Below are 14,472 nucleotides of genomic sequence, written 5' to 3'. Positions count from 1 at the left end.
ATGGTAGACTGGTTAGTAAAGTTATATCATAGGGAAAGCCAGCCAATTGGATACAAAATTGGTTTTATGATAGGAGGCAGAGGTGATGGGAGAGGGGTGTTTTTCAGACTGGAGGCGTGCGACCGGTGGTGTTCCGTCGGGATCGATGATGGGTCATAGTTTCATGGAAGACACCAAAATTTATAGTATGTTTGACACTGAAGAAGGTTATCTAAGATTACAATGGGATCTTCATGAACTGAGTCAAATGCCTGATGAGTGGTAGATGGAGTTTCATTTAGATCAATGCGAGGTCGGGGTGTTTCATTTTGGTAGGACAAACAAGAACACAATATGTACTGCTAATTGGAGGGCCTTGGGGATTGTTGTCAGAGAGAGACCTTGGGGTTAAGGTACATAGTTCGTTGAAAATGGTATCACAGGTAAATAAGGTAGTGAAGAAGACATTTGGCACGCTTGCCTTCATTGCTCAGAGCATTGATTATTAGAGTTGGGATGTTATGTTGCAACTATACAGGATGTGAATGAAACCACTTTTGGAGTACTTCACACAGTTCTGGTTGGCCTGCTATAGGAAGGGCATTATTACATTAAAAAGTGTGCAGAAAAGATCTACAAGGATGTTAATAGGAGTAGAGGCTTTGTGCTATGGGGAGGGGCTGGAACTTTGTTCACTTGAGTGTCAGAGGCTGAGGAGTGACCTTATAGAGATTTTAAAAATCATGAGGGTCATAGATAAGGTGAATAGCAAAGGCCTTATCCCTAGGGTAGGCTGGTTCAAAACTAGAGGGCATAGTTTTAAGGTGAGAGAGGAAAGATTTGAAAGGGACTCAAGAGGCAACTACTTCACACAGGGTGATGTATATATAGATTGAACTGTCAGAAGAAGTGGTAGATGCAGGTACAGTTACTACATTTGGACAGATACATGTTTGGAATACAGGTAAATGGGACTAGTTTAGTTTGGGAAAGCTGGTCAGCATGGATGAATTAGACCGAAGAGTCTGTTTACATGATGTATGACTCTGACTGTGAGTGAGGGCTTGAACCTGCAATCTTCTGGTTTGGGTGAGAATGATACCATTGGGCCTCTGCAGTATATTTTAGCTTAGCAGCAGTTGTGTATGTAGATGGTGTAATTTTTAGGATGTTAAACCGCTAGCTGAAATTTCCATGACTTGTTGAGCCATCCATGTCCGAGGATTGTGTGCTTGAAACACAGAGACCGTGCATATTTTTTTTCAGAGCTTGTTGGTTCTGCATTTTGACCAGTGATTTAAGAAAGAATTACTTTATTAAAGGTTTACGTAAAAGGTGGTATGTTCACACAAAGGAAGATGTGTGTATAGAATGAGTTGCCAGAGGAAGTGGTGGAGGCTGGTACAATTACAACAGTTAAAAGGCATCTGCATGGGTGTATGAATAAGAAGAGTTTGGAGAGATATGGGACTAGATTAATTTAGGATATTTGGTCGGCATGGACAAGTTGGACCGAAGGATCTGTTTCCGTGCAGTACATCTCTATGACTGTATTGAAAAATGGTTTAGGTAATTAGCTTTTTATCAAAAAATTTGCATTTTTTATTGTGCTTTCACAACGTAGCATTTTATATTGCTTTCTTGAAGCATTTTACAAACAATGACTTTTGAAGTGTAGTGTCTGTCAAGTATAAATAGCATTGAAATAGTAACCAGGTAATCTTTTGTTATGATTAACCAGCAGCCGAAAATGTTTATTTTCAAATTGCTGTTTTTGGGAATACTCCAAATTGTAAAGATGTTTCCTAATTTAATTTCTTAGGCCTCTGGCTGTTATTTTTATTCTAAGCTCCTAAATTGTAGAATTCCCAAACTGGATAGATGGAGGAAAAATTATTTATCCTCTCACTACTTTACTTTATTAATATCTTGAAACCTTTGATCACATAAAGCATAACCTTCTAACTTCAAGGAAATACAACCATAATTTATCTAGTTATTCTTTGTAATTTAATCCTGAGAATCCAGATAATATTCTTGTAAAATTACGTTTCTCCAAGGCATACATTTCCTTCCTTAGTTCCTTCCAGAACTGCTATAGTCTAGATGTGAAAGAGAGTGGTGCTGGAAAAGTACAGCCAGTCAGGCAGCATCTAAGGAGCAAGAAAATCAATGTTTTGAGCATAAGTTCTTCATCAGGAATTCCTGGTGAAGAGCTTATGCTCAAAACATCAATTCTCCTGCTCCTTGGATGCTGTTTGACCAGCTGCGCTTTTCCAGCACCAACACTTCAACTCTGATCTCCAACACCTGCAGTAGTCTAGATGTGGCCTAGCTAGGGCTTTGCAAAGAATAGTGTTACATCTAACTTCCTACATTCTAGTCTTCTAAGTGTAGAGGCCAGAATTTCATTGATATAAAACTAGGTTCAGGAATGATGACCATAATAGCTGGCATTGATTGTTGTAAAATCCCATCTGGTTCACTAATGTGGAGGCTAACATTCCTATAGCCTTTGTGAATCTTTCTGTGCTATTCTATGATGTGTTTTTGAATTACTCTTCTGGATCCCAAGCCTACGAACATATGAAATAGGAGCAGAAGTAGACCATATGGAATCTCGAGCCTGCTCTATCATTTAATTAGATCATGGCTGATTTATTTGTGTTTTGAACTCCACATTCCATTTACTTCTGATAACCTAAGATGATTTTTAGGTAACGGAATAAATTTACTACTGCTTTAAAAATGTTCAACCCCACATCCTTTATTTTTAAGCAGATTGTTTCAAAGTCGAGCAAGCCTTGAAGAGAAAACGTTTCTTTTCATTATTGTCGAAAAAGTTAACCCCTAATTGAGGCCCTCAGTTCTGAAATCACTCACAAGAAGAAGGACTCTTCTTGTGTCCACCTTGTCAAGACTATTCAGTATCTTATACATTTCAACCAAGTCACCCCTCACTTTTCTGAAAAAAAGTGTCCATATTGTCCACGTGTCCAACCTATCTTCATAAGACAATCCACTCATTCCAGGTATCAATCTAGTAAAGGAGCAAATTACTGCAGATTCTGGAATCTGTACTGAAAACAAAAATGAAGAGGAGCTATCTAGACTCCATGTTAGCTCGCTCACCCTCCTCTGATGCTGCCTGACATGCTGTGATTTCTAGCATCAATCTAGTAAACCACCTCTGAGCCACCGCCAACTCCTTTGTGTCTTTCCATAAATATGGGAAGAGAGCAGAATTGGAGGAATACAGATCCTGATAGATTGTATGGCTGGACAAGCTTGCGAAAATAAGGGAGGAGCGAAGGTCATGAAGGATGAAAACAAGGATGGCAGTTTTTGGATGATAATTGCACGACCTAACTAAAAATGAGTAAAAACATCAAGCTGGTCGACACTTTAGCAGTTGATTAAGTGACCCTTTAGCAGTTCACTTTAAATGGTAGTGATACTTTTTCTATGTATAAGAAACTTATTTGAACTGGGCAAGCAGTTACCTAGTAAAGTAAATGAGAAAAGTATATCAGAATAGCCAAGTAGACCTCTCGATGGATTCCCTTGAGGAATTATGGCAACGTGTCAATAATCAGAGGCATATCTGCAATGTTGGATATGCTGATGTAAGAAAGCTGCAGTTTATTACCATTCTGGAGAAGAGTACTCCTGTTGCTGTGTTAACCCGACAACTCTGGTCAATGGATGTTTTGTGTTATTTACAAGTGTTCAGAGAGTATTTCTATCTTCAGATGTCTTCACTGGCCTCCCACCTACAGTGACTGCACCCATATTTCCGGGTGGGACTGCTAGTTCCCCAGAACCTTAACTGCATTCAGGTCGTGGGATCGACCTGCCATCCTTTTATTGGGCCGAGCATCTGGAGAAACTCTTCTTAATTGGTCAAATCTCCTTCACAACTGTGCCACAGTCGCCTCCAGACTCCTTTACTGCAATTGAGCCAAGTTTTGAGACAAATCCCTGCAATTAATATTCAACCTATATTTTTCTAGATTATGGATGCCGTTCTCTTGTTTCCAGTAAAGTAGCCATTATGTTAATGCATTTGATGCTGTGGTTGCATTGTGGTAACATCACCTAGACTAGTTATAGAACATAGAACAATACAGCACAGAACAGGCCCTTCGGCCCACGATGTTGTGCCGAACTTCTAACCTAGATTAAGTACCCATCCATGTACCTATCCAAATGCCGCTTAAAGGTCGCCAATGATTCCGACTCTACCACTCCCACGGGCAGCGCATTCCATGCCCCCACCACTCTCTGGGTAAAGAACCCACCCCTGACATCTCCCCTATACAGTGTGTGCATTGTGTATGAATGTGTCGTAGAAATGTTTAATTTTTTAATATTGACTTATAGATGTCATCTTGCAGTGCACATTGCATGTTATACTGTGGAAGTGCAAAGATGACACTGTGCTGTGGGCACTCTCACAGTGTATACCATCGTGCATGTGTTCTGCCTTGTGTGTGCACAAAATAGATTGTAATGTCTGTTTCAGCTCCAAGTATTTTGTTTGGTCTAACCAAGTTGTTGAAACTTAGGTATGTACTTTGAGCAGGTACAAAGTACACTGTACAGTGAGGCACAGCAAAGTTCACGTGCTTGTGCCTCACAAAGTACTTCATATCCTGCGTGTTTATGCTCAAAGCGTACTGTTTGGTCTAACCATGTTGTGAAACTTAGTCAATATGATGTTTTATGATTCTGTGCTGCAAGCACTAACATTTGGTGCATTTTACTTCACGTTGTGCTGTGCGATTGGGCAACCTTTTGCAATCAAAACATGTTCAGTGTATAGTTGATTATTGTCTGATTGCAATAATGATTTGTTTATGCACCATGCCACAATCAGCGAGGTATCTGGGCTGGCTCCAGAGAGAACAGAAATGACTATGAAAGCTGCTGAAACAGAACAGTAGTCCAGTGGTTATGTTACTGCACTCGTAATCCAGAAACCAGAGCTAATGATTCCGAGATCCTATCTCATTGCTGTAGCTGATGAATTTAACTTCAGTTAAAAAGTAAACCTGGAATGTAAAACTTGTCTCAGTAGTAATGATGACCAAACCAGATTGCTGTTAAAATCTGTCTGATTCACTAATGTCCTTTATGGAATTAGCTGTGCCTTCATTATCAGGTCTGGCCTGTATGTGACTCGATATTGACGTAGTTGACTCTTAACTGCCCTCTGAACTGACCCAGCAAACTATTCCATAATGACACACTGCTGCCAGTGGTTTAGCAGCTATGCCAGTTTCTGAATGGTAGCTATGCGTAGTCATTTTGGGTCTATAGTAATCTGAATCTATCTGTTACAATGTCTGTGTGTATTGTCCTGATAAAAACAGTTGCTCATTGCCATTGGTGCTACCTATACCAACCCAATGATCAAAAGACTTTTGATCATTGTGCTTGCGCTTGATTCTCAAAGCATTTAGTCAATAAACTTCACTCCTCCTGTAATAGTTCCCCAAAATATTGATCCAGGTTTTGTTTTTGAAAGTTACTCGGATCTTCTAGATCATAACAAATAAATAGTTCTTTTCTGGTTCTTTTGCCACTTGTTTATGTTTTGGTTCCTGACCCTCCTGCAGACAAACAGATTATTCCTGTTATACCTTCAAAACGCCTCACAATATTGAGCGCTTTGTTGAATCTTGCCATATGGTTCTCTGCTCTGAAGCCTCAGCTTCCACAGTCTTTGCATAGATTAATTCAAAATCAACAGGAGGAGTCTTTATTAGGCTCTTGGAGTGAAGACTTCATATATTTCTGAAACTATATCCTTATGACTGGGAACCATCATTTTTGATTTTTCCAGTTGGCACTCCCATTCCACGTCTGCATTAATGTTCATTGGCAAAGTCAGAAGTGAGGGTGTTCACTGAGCATATTCAGCACCACTTGGGATACCTCAAATACTGAAGTGGTCGATGCAGCAAGACCTAGACCATATTCGTACATGGGCTGATGGATAGTAATTAACATTCACACCACATAAATGCCCAGGCAGTGACCATCTTCAATATGTGTGTCTAAACCTCTCCCACTGACATTCAACAGCATTACTGTTTATGCCCGTCTATCTACAACCCAGGATCTGTGACTGTAAGAACATGTCAGAAGCTGGGAACTTTGCAGTGGGTAACTCACTGATTTCCCAAAGCCTGTCCATACGAGTGTGATGAATACTCTTCCTCTTGCCTGGATGAGTGAAGCCTCAACAGCACTCAAGCTTCATCCAGGATAAAGCAGCCACATGATTGGCACCCCATCTCCTCCTCTAAACATTCACTGTCTCTCTGGCCAGCAGTGTGTACCAACAATAGCTGGCACTGCAGTAAGAGAGTGATGCCTTTCTGACAGCCCCTGCCAAATACAAAAATTTTACCACCTAGAAAAAGATCAGCATCCTTCTCAAGCAATTCTTTATTGCTTATTAATACTGCACCAGCATTTGTCACCATCACTTTTGCCTGTGAGAGCAGTGGAGAGCAACCATGTTGCTGAGGGTTAGGAGTTACTTAGGCCAGACCAGTTGTCTTTTCTTAAAGGACCTTTTGTGAACCAGCTGGGTTTTTGGGCCCCTGAATACCAGTCACCTGTTGATCTAATCCAGGTTTTTATTTCTTTTTGCCTGTTTTTCTAACCAACCTGTTCAGAGATGTTGTTATATGCCTGTGGAGTCGGTGAGATTTGAACCCAAATCTCCTGGTCTGGGGGAAGGACTCTACCTCTGCACTACAAGAGGGCCTCCAACCTAAGTTTTTAATGGACTGAGCTTAATTAAATATAAAATCTCATCAGCTGTTGCAATGAAATTTGAACTTGTGTCTCCAGTGAGTTAACCTGGGCCTCTGGATTACTTGTTAAGTGACCTGTACACCAACCTTGTGATGGACAATAAATGCTGGTTTTGCCGCTGATATCATATCCCATGAGCCAAACAAAATTCAAGTCTGCAAGTGAGGTTTTAGAACATAGAACAATACAGCACAGAACAGGCCTTTCGGCCCACGATGTTGTGCCGAACTTGTAACCTAGATTAAGTACCCATCCATGTACCTATTCAAATGCCGCTTAAAGGTCGCCAATGATTCCGACTCTACCACTCCCACGGGCAGGGCATTCCATGCCCCCACCACTCTCTGGGTAAAGAACCCACCCCTGACATCTCCCCTATACCTTCCACCCTTCACCTTATATTTATGTCCCCTTGTAACACTCTGTTGTACCCGGGGAAAAAGTTTCTGACTGTTTACTCTATCTATTCCTCTGATCATCTTATAAGCCTCTATCAAGTCACCCCTCATCCTTCGCCGTTCCAACGAGAAAAGGCCGAGAACTCTCAACCTATCCTCGTACGACTTATTCTCCATTCCAGGCAACATCCTGGTAAATCTTCTCTGCACCCTCTCCAAAGCTTCCACATCTTTCCTAAAGTGAGGCGACCAGAACTGCACACAGTACTCCAACTGTGGCCTAACCAAAGTCCTGTACAGCTGCAACATCACTTCACGACTCTTGAATTCAATCCCTCTGCTAATGAACGATAATACTCCATAGGCCTTCTTACAAACTCTATCCACCTGAGTGGCAACCTTCAAAGATCTATGTACATAGTCCCCAAGATCCCTCTGTTCCTCCACCTGACTAGGAACCCTACCGTTAACCCTGTATTCTGCATTCTTATTTGTTCTTCCAAAATGGTCAACCTCACACTTGGCAGGGTTGAACTCCATCTGCCACTCCTCTGCCCAGCTCTGCATCATATCTAAGTCCCTCTGCAGCCGACAACAGCTCTCCTCACTGTCCACAACTCCACCTATCTTCGTATCATCTGCAAATTTACTGACCCATCCTTCGACTCCCTCTTCCAAGTCATTCATAAAAATTACAAACAGCAGAGGACCCAGAACTGGTCCCTGCGGAACTCCACTTGTAACTGGGCTCCAGGCTGAATATTTACCATCTACCACCACTCTCTGCCTTCGACCGGTTAGCCAGTTTTCTATCCAATTGGCCAAATTTCCCTCTATCCCATGCCTCCTGACTTTCCGCATAAGCCTACCATGGGGAACCTTATCAAATGCCTTACTAGAATCCATGTACACTACATCCACTGCTCTACCTTCATCCACATGCTTGGTCACCTCCTCGAAGAATTCAATAAGACTTGTAAGGTAAGACCTACCCTTCACAAATCCGTGCTGGCTGTCCCTAATCAAGCAGTGTCTTTCCAGATACTCATAAATCCTATCCCTCAGTACCCTTTCCATTACTTTGCCTACCACCCAAGGAGACTAACTGGCCTGTAATTCCCGGGGTTATCCCTATTCCCTTTTTTGAACAGGGGCACAGCATTCGCTACTCTCCAGTCCCCTGGTACCACCCCCGTTGCCAGTGAAGACGAGAAGATCATTGCCAACGGTACTGCACTTTCCTCTCTTGCTTCCCACATAATCCTAGGATATATCCCGTCAGGCCCGGGGGACTTGTCTATCCTCAAGTTGTTCAAAATGTCCAACACATCTTCCTTCCTAACAGGTATCTCTTCTAGCTTACCAGTCCATTTCACACTCTCCTCTTCTACAATACGGTCCCTCTCGTTCGTAAATACTGAAGAGAAGTACTTGTTCAAGACCTCTCCTATCTCTTCCGACTCAATACACAGTCTCCCACTACTGTCCTTGATCGGACCTACCCTCGTTCTCGTCATTCTCAGGTTTCTCACATACGCATAAAATGCCTTGGGGTTATCCTTGATCCTATCCGCCAATGATTTTTCATGCCCTCTCTTAGCTCTCCTATTCCCTTTCTTCAGGTCCCTTCTGGCTATCCTGTATCCCTCCACTGCTCTGTCTGAATCCTGTTTCCTCAACCTTATGTATGCCTCCTTCTTCCTCTTTACCAGACCTTCAACCTCTCTCGTCAACCAAGGCTCCCTCACACGACCATTTCTTTCCTGCCTGGTAGGTACATACATATCATGGACACGTCGTATCTGCTCTTTGAAAAAGTTCCACATTTCCTCCACATCCTTCCCTGACAGCCTATGCTCCCCACGTATGCTCCTCAAATCCTGCCTTACAGCATCGTAATTTCCCTTCCCCCAATTATAAAATCTACCTTGTTGTGCGCACCTATCTCTCTCCATAACCAAGGTGAAAGTCACAGAATTGTGGTCACCATCACCAAAATGTTCACCCACTAACAAGCCCACCACTTGTCCCGGTTCATTACCGAGTACCAAATCCAATATGGCCTCCCCTCTGGTTGGACAATCTACATACTGCGTTAGAAAAGCTTCCTGGACACACTGCACATACACCGCCCCATCCAATCTACTTGATCTAAAGAGCTTCCAATCAATATTTGGGAAGTTGAAGTCGCCCATGACTACGACCCTGTGGCTTCTGCACTTTTCCAAAATCTGTTTCCCAATCTGTTTCTCCACATCTCTGCTGCTATTGGGGGGCCTATAGTAAACACCCAACAAGGTGACTGCACCTTTCCTATTTCTGACTTCAGCCCACACTACCTCCAAAGGCAGATCCCCCTCAAACTTCCTTTCTGCAGCCGTTATACCATTTCTAATTAGCAATGCCACCCCCCCTCCTTTTTTCCCACCCTCCCTAATCTAGGAGCGCTTTGACTTTGAGCACAAGTCCTGCCATGGCAGGTGGTGGAATTTAGATTCAAGCAATAAATCTAGAATATAAATCTAGGCTCAGTAATGATGACCATGACAACAGCAATTGTTTGTTTTAGAATCCCATCTGGTTCACTGATGTCCTTTTTTAGGGAAGGAGATCTGTCGTCCTTGCTGAGTCTAGTCTACTTATGACCCCAGACCAAAAGTGCTATGGTGACTCTTAATTGCTCTCTGAAATAACGTAGTGAGCCACTCAGTTCAAGGACAATTGAGAGTGGGCAACAAATGCTGGCCATGCCTTCAAGGCCCACATCTTGTGAAAGAAGAAAAGAAGTGTCATTTGAAATTTTGAAAGTCATTAAATGTTTCCAAAATGGATTTCACTTAGACACAGTTTGCTCAATATAAATAAAATTGATTATCTTACTGCTGTTTGTGGGACTTCGCAGTGCACAAATTAGCTGCTGAGTTTCCTAACCGTGACAATATTTCAGCAGTACTCCATTCAATATAACCTGCTTCAGGGCACCCTGAGGTCATGAAAGGTGCAATATAAATGTAAATCTTTCATCACCATCTTCCTTCACCGTTATAATAAACGGTTTCTCTCTCCTATGTTTTGTAGCGTATCTATTACCTGTCTCTGGAGTTCTACATGGGCCGAACCCTGCAGAACACTATGGTGAACTTGGGATTGGAGAATGCCAGTGATGAAGCAATATATCAGGTTGGTTTGTAGTATTGTATTACCCAGTTCATTGTTTAATGCATAAATGTTTTTGACCAAAGTGTAACATTCGGAGCCTTTTATTGCTTAGCTGGTAGTGTGTTCTAATTACCTTTATGATTATATAGCAAATATTTTCATCATGATGTTCCATTTTGATACTGTCTTTTGCTTTTAATTCTGTTCCAGGAACAAAATCTCCTTTTCATATTAAAATGAATCTATTCTGTTGAATTCTCTTCTGGACATTGGTTTGTATAGACATGTATCAAAAGATGAAGTTCTTGGTTTAATCAATAGTATTTTGTTAAAGATGAGATTTATTTCTTTCCATCCTTCATTCTCCACCAGCTGTCGTTTTATTTCCATTTTTATTTCCATATTTTGATCTGTGCTCTGTTGCGTTCAACTTTTGAGCACAGTTTCAAATACCGTACTGTGTCTGCAATATTGTCTCTGTTTCAGAACTTACATTTCCTGATTTCAGCTGAAAATGTGTTGCTGGAAAAGCGCAGCAGGTCAGGCAGCATCCAGGGAACAGGAGAATCGACGTTTCGGGCATAAGCCCTTCTTCAGCTCTGATCTCCAGCATCTGCAGACCTCACTTTCTCCTCAAAGATTTCCTGATTTCACTTCTGCAAAGCCTCCTTATGTCTAACTAGGATTTGCTATAATTAGTATCAATCTCTTACCATCCATGTGATGCTCTATTCTCTCAGTATTATTGAATTGGATAAAGTGAAATATCCCAGGCCAATGTATAGTAGTGTGAATCTGATAAAAACTGACACTACGTGAAAAAAAGGAGTCCTTAGGACAGGTAACTAAATACTTGATCAAATATGTAGGTTTTGAGAAACTACTTCAAGGAAGAGAGGTTAAGAAGTTTATTGAGAGAATTTGGCCATAGAAGTTGGAGTGAAGGAGGTGGGAAATGCACAAGTATCCAACATCTGAGGAAGTTTGAGGTTTTAGAGATTTGTAAGGCAGTGGTAAGAAGGAGCGATACAGTGAAAATGAGAATGTTAAAATCGGGGAGAAACTGGGCCAGGAGTCAATAGAAGCCAGCAAACGTAAGGATAAACATGAATTGAAGAAGCTGGCCAATGTTCCTGCAGTGTGGTCTAGGTTAACATTGGAGCTGCTTTTTATTCTGTTTGAGTATATGTTTCTGCTAATAATCTTAATAAAACTATATTGTAACTTTAAGTTACATTACAGCACTGACACAAAAATTGATTTTAGCTTTTTTATCTGCAGTACTATGAAAATTCCATTTTATAGCAAATACACAAATAAATGGTGCAGCATAATGTAATCTCCAATCACACCACAGAGTACTCAGCTTTCTGATCTATACTTCATTGGTCTATGCAGTACCAAGCTTAGATATTCCTCAATATTTGCTTGGCAAGCAGAGTTTCCTAGTGGCTGTGATCACACTGCTTCAACCTGAAGAGGATTTTATTGATGCACCATATGTTTATTACTTAGGAAGTTACATTGATATATTCACCATCCAGAACATTGAGAATCTACACACAATTTCAATTGCTAAAATAAGTCAATATCGCTAATGGACAGAGAGATTTCACAAGATTGAACTTACAGTATGTACTTGCAGCACAAAAGGTGAACGTTTGACCCATTGTACCCATTCTAGCCCTTTTGAAGTAGCGATCCAATTGTGCTTATATCTTCTGCTGTTTCTCCATTGCCCTGCAAATTTCTCCTTTAAGTGTATATCCATTCCCTGTGAAAGTTACTGCTAAATCTACATGCATGGTATTATCTTTTGAGCTACATAACAAAATTGCTTCTACTTAGTATTCCAAATATAAATTTGGTCAGAGGGATGTAAGGGCATAAATGTATTTTTACCCTGGACCAATTGCAACTCTTAATAAACAGAGTAATTAAAATAGAAGAAAAGGTGGAAGTGCTGGAACAGTTCTGATGAATGTTCATTACCTAAAACTTTAACCTTATTTCAGTCAACAGATGTTGCCTGAATTCAAATTTTGAACATTTGCAATATTCTGCTGTAATATTGGCAGAACAAGGGGAATTTCTAATAAAAGTTAAATGTTTGATTCTTACTTGCTGAAACTTTTATTCCTTTCTCCTCCCTCTAGCTGGGTTTAGACATTGAAGAATTGGAAGAAATTGAAGAAGATGCTGGACTTGGCAACGGTGGTCTTGGTCGACTGGCAGGTCATTACAGTTTTAATTTTACAAGCAACTCTAAAATCTCTGTCCACCTCTACTTGGTGCACATATATAAATAAGTACTTTAGAATTCAATTGAAGACAGATATCCATTTGAATTCTGTCCTTCCTCCTTCCCCCTCATGTTTTTGTAAGTATATTTCTGAGAACTGTGTCCAAAAACAATATTGTATAGAACTTGTTTTAATAGTGTGACACATTGTGTGGGAAATTTAGTGTTAAGTGACTTGTCAACAGTGTGCTTATCTCCCATCTCATCCCATCAATTGGCAGCAATGTGTACAAGCCTGGATCTCCAGTGGAAAAAGTGAGGTCTGCAGATGCTGGAGATCAGAGCTGAAAATGTGTTGCTGGAAAAGCGCAGCAGGTCAGGCAGCATCCAGGGAACAGGAGAATCGACGTTTCGGGCATAAGCCCTTCTTCAGCCTTCCTGAAGAAGGGCTTATGTCCGAAACGTCGATTCTTCTGTTCCCTGGATGCTGCCTGACCTGCTGGATCTCCAGTGGGCAAGCTAGAGTGTCTTAATTGCGAAGGAAATTTATATTAGCTCTGAAATAGGTGTTTTACATTCCTTCTTTCCATTAATCAGAGTCAGTCTAGCGGTGGCCACTTTTTGCAGTTGACACACAATTTATTTCAATTAAGGAAGAATTTGCATTTGTATGGTATTTTCCTCAACTGCTGTAATGAAATTCAACAGCCAATTTTCGTACAGTCAGGTTCCATAAACTGGAATTAAATAAAATGCAAAGCGATTTCAAGGTTGGTGAAGTGGTGGTGTTCAGGGTGTTTAGATGTTGATTGAGCACTAAATATTGGGCCATGACTTCAGATGAATTCTTAAAATAACGTTGTGAAGTCTCTTGCTTACATCATCAAATGGTAGATGGAATCTCAGTTTAATGTCTCACCTGACAAATACTACTTTTACTAGTCCAGAAGTGAAATATTCAGCCCTTTGAGCATGCTTTGTCATTCAATACAATTATGACTGATGTAAATGACTGGCAAGTTGGTACTGACAGCTTGAAGTAGAGTTTTCGCTAGGGTGCAATTGTGTTCTAAAGTGTACCAGTTTTTCAAAATCGAGTTTTGGTTCAATTGTCAGCTCAAATTAATTCTTTTGTTGCAGAACATATAAGTCTTTATGAATCTGTGCAACCAGGCAGTATTTTAGAATGTAATTATTTATTTGCACCTTAAAATGTTTCTCAGTGCTATTTACTGTGGAAAAGGACATGGAAGATATAAAATGTAGGGAAATAGAGGGTGACATCTTGAAAAATGTCCATATTTCAGAGGAGGAAGTGCTGGATGTCCCCAGGACCTGATCAGGTTTACCCTAGAACTCTGTGGGAAGTTAAGGAAGTGATTACTGGGCCTCTTACTGAGATATTTCTATCAATGACGGCCACAGGTGAGGTGCCTGAAGACTGGAGATTGGCTAATGTGATGTTACTGTTTAAGAAAGGTGGTAAGGACAAGCCAGGGAACTATAGACCGGTGAGCCTGATGTCAGTCATGGGAAAGTTGTTGGAGGGAATCCTGAGGGACAAGATGTACATGTATTTGGAAAGGCAAGGACTGATCAGGGATAGTCAACATGGTTTTGTGCGTGGGAAATCATGTCTCACAAACTTGATTGAGTTTTTTGAAGAAGTTGACAAAGAGGATTGATAAGGGCAGAACAGTGGACGTGATCTATATGGACTTCAGTAAAGCAGTCGACAAGGTTCCCCATGGGAGACTGCCTAGCAAGGTTAGATCTCATGGAATACAGGGAGAACTAGCCATTTGGATACAGAATTGCCTCAATGGTAGAAGACAGAGGGTAGTGGTGGAGGGTTGTTTTTCA

The 14,472-nt window shown here is 41.0% G+C and overlaps 1 protein-coding gene across 1 annotated transcript in view; it reads left to right on the top strand.

Annotated features, from left to right (window-relative positions):
- Positions 1 to 14,472, top strand: part of pygb (phosphorylase, glycogen; brain) — a 101,714-nt gene that overhangs the window by 13,486 nt on the left and 73,756 nt on the right. Inside the window, exons 2-3 of the mRNA XM_043696427.1 lie at positions 10,287 to 10,388; positions 12,524 to 12,602. Coding sequence (XP_043552362.1) covers positions 10,287 to 10,388; positions 12,524 to 12,602 — 181 coding nt within the window. The remainder of the gene's footprint in view (positions 1 to 10,286; positions 10,389 to 12,523; positions 12,603 to 14,472) is intronic.

This window comes from Chiloscyllium plagiosum, chromosome 9 (genome assembly GCF_004010195.1).
Source record: "Chiloscyllium plagiosum isolate BGI_BamShark_2017 chromosome 9, ASM401019v2, whole genome shotgun sequence".
In the NCBI taxonomy this organism is placed as follows: Eukaryota; Metazoa; Chordata; class Chondrichthyes; order Orectolobiformes; family Hemiscylliidae; genus Chiloscyllium; species Chiloscyllium plagiosum.
The sequence above is the reverse complement of the archived record's forward strand: the minus strand, read 5'-3'. Positions and strand labels throughout refer to the sequence as shown.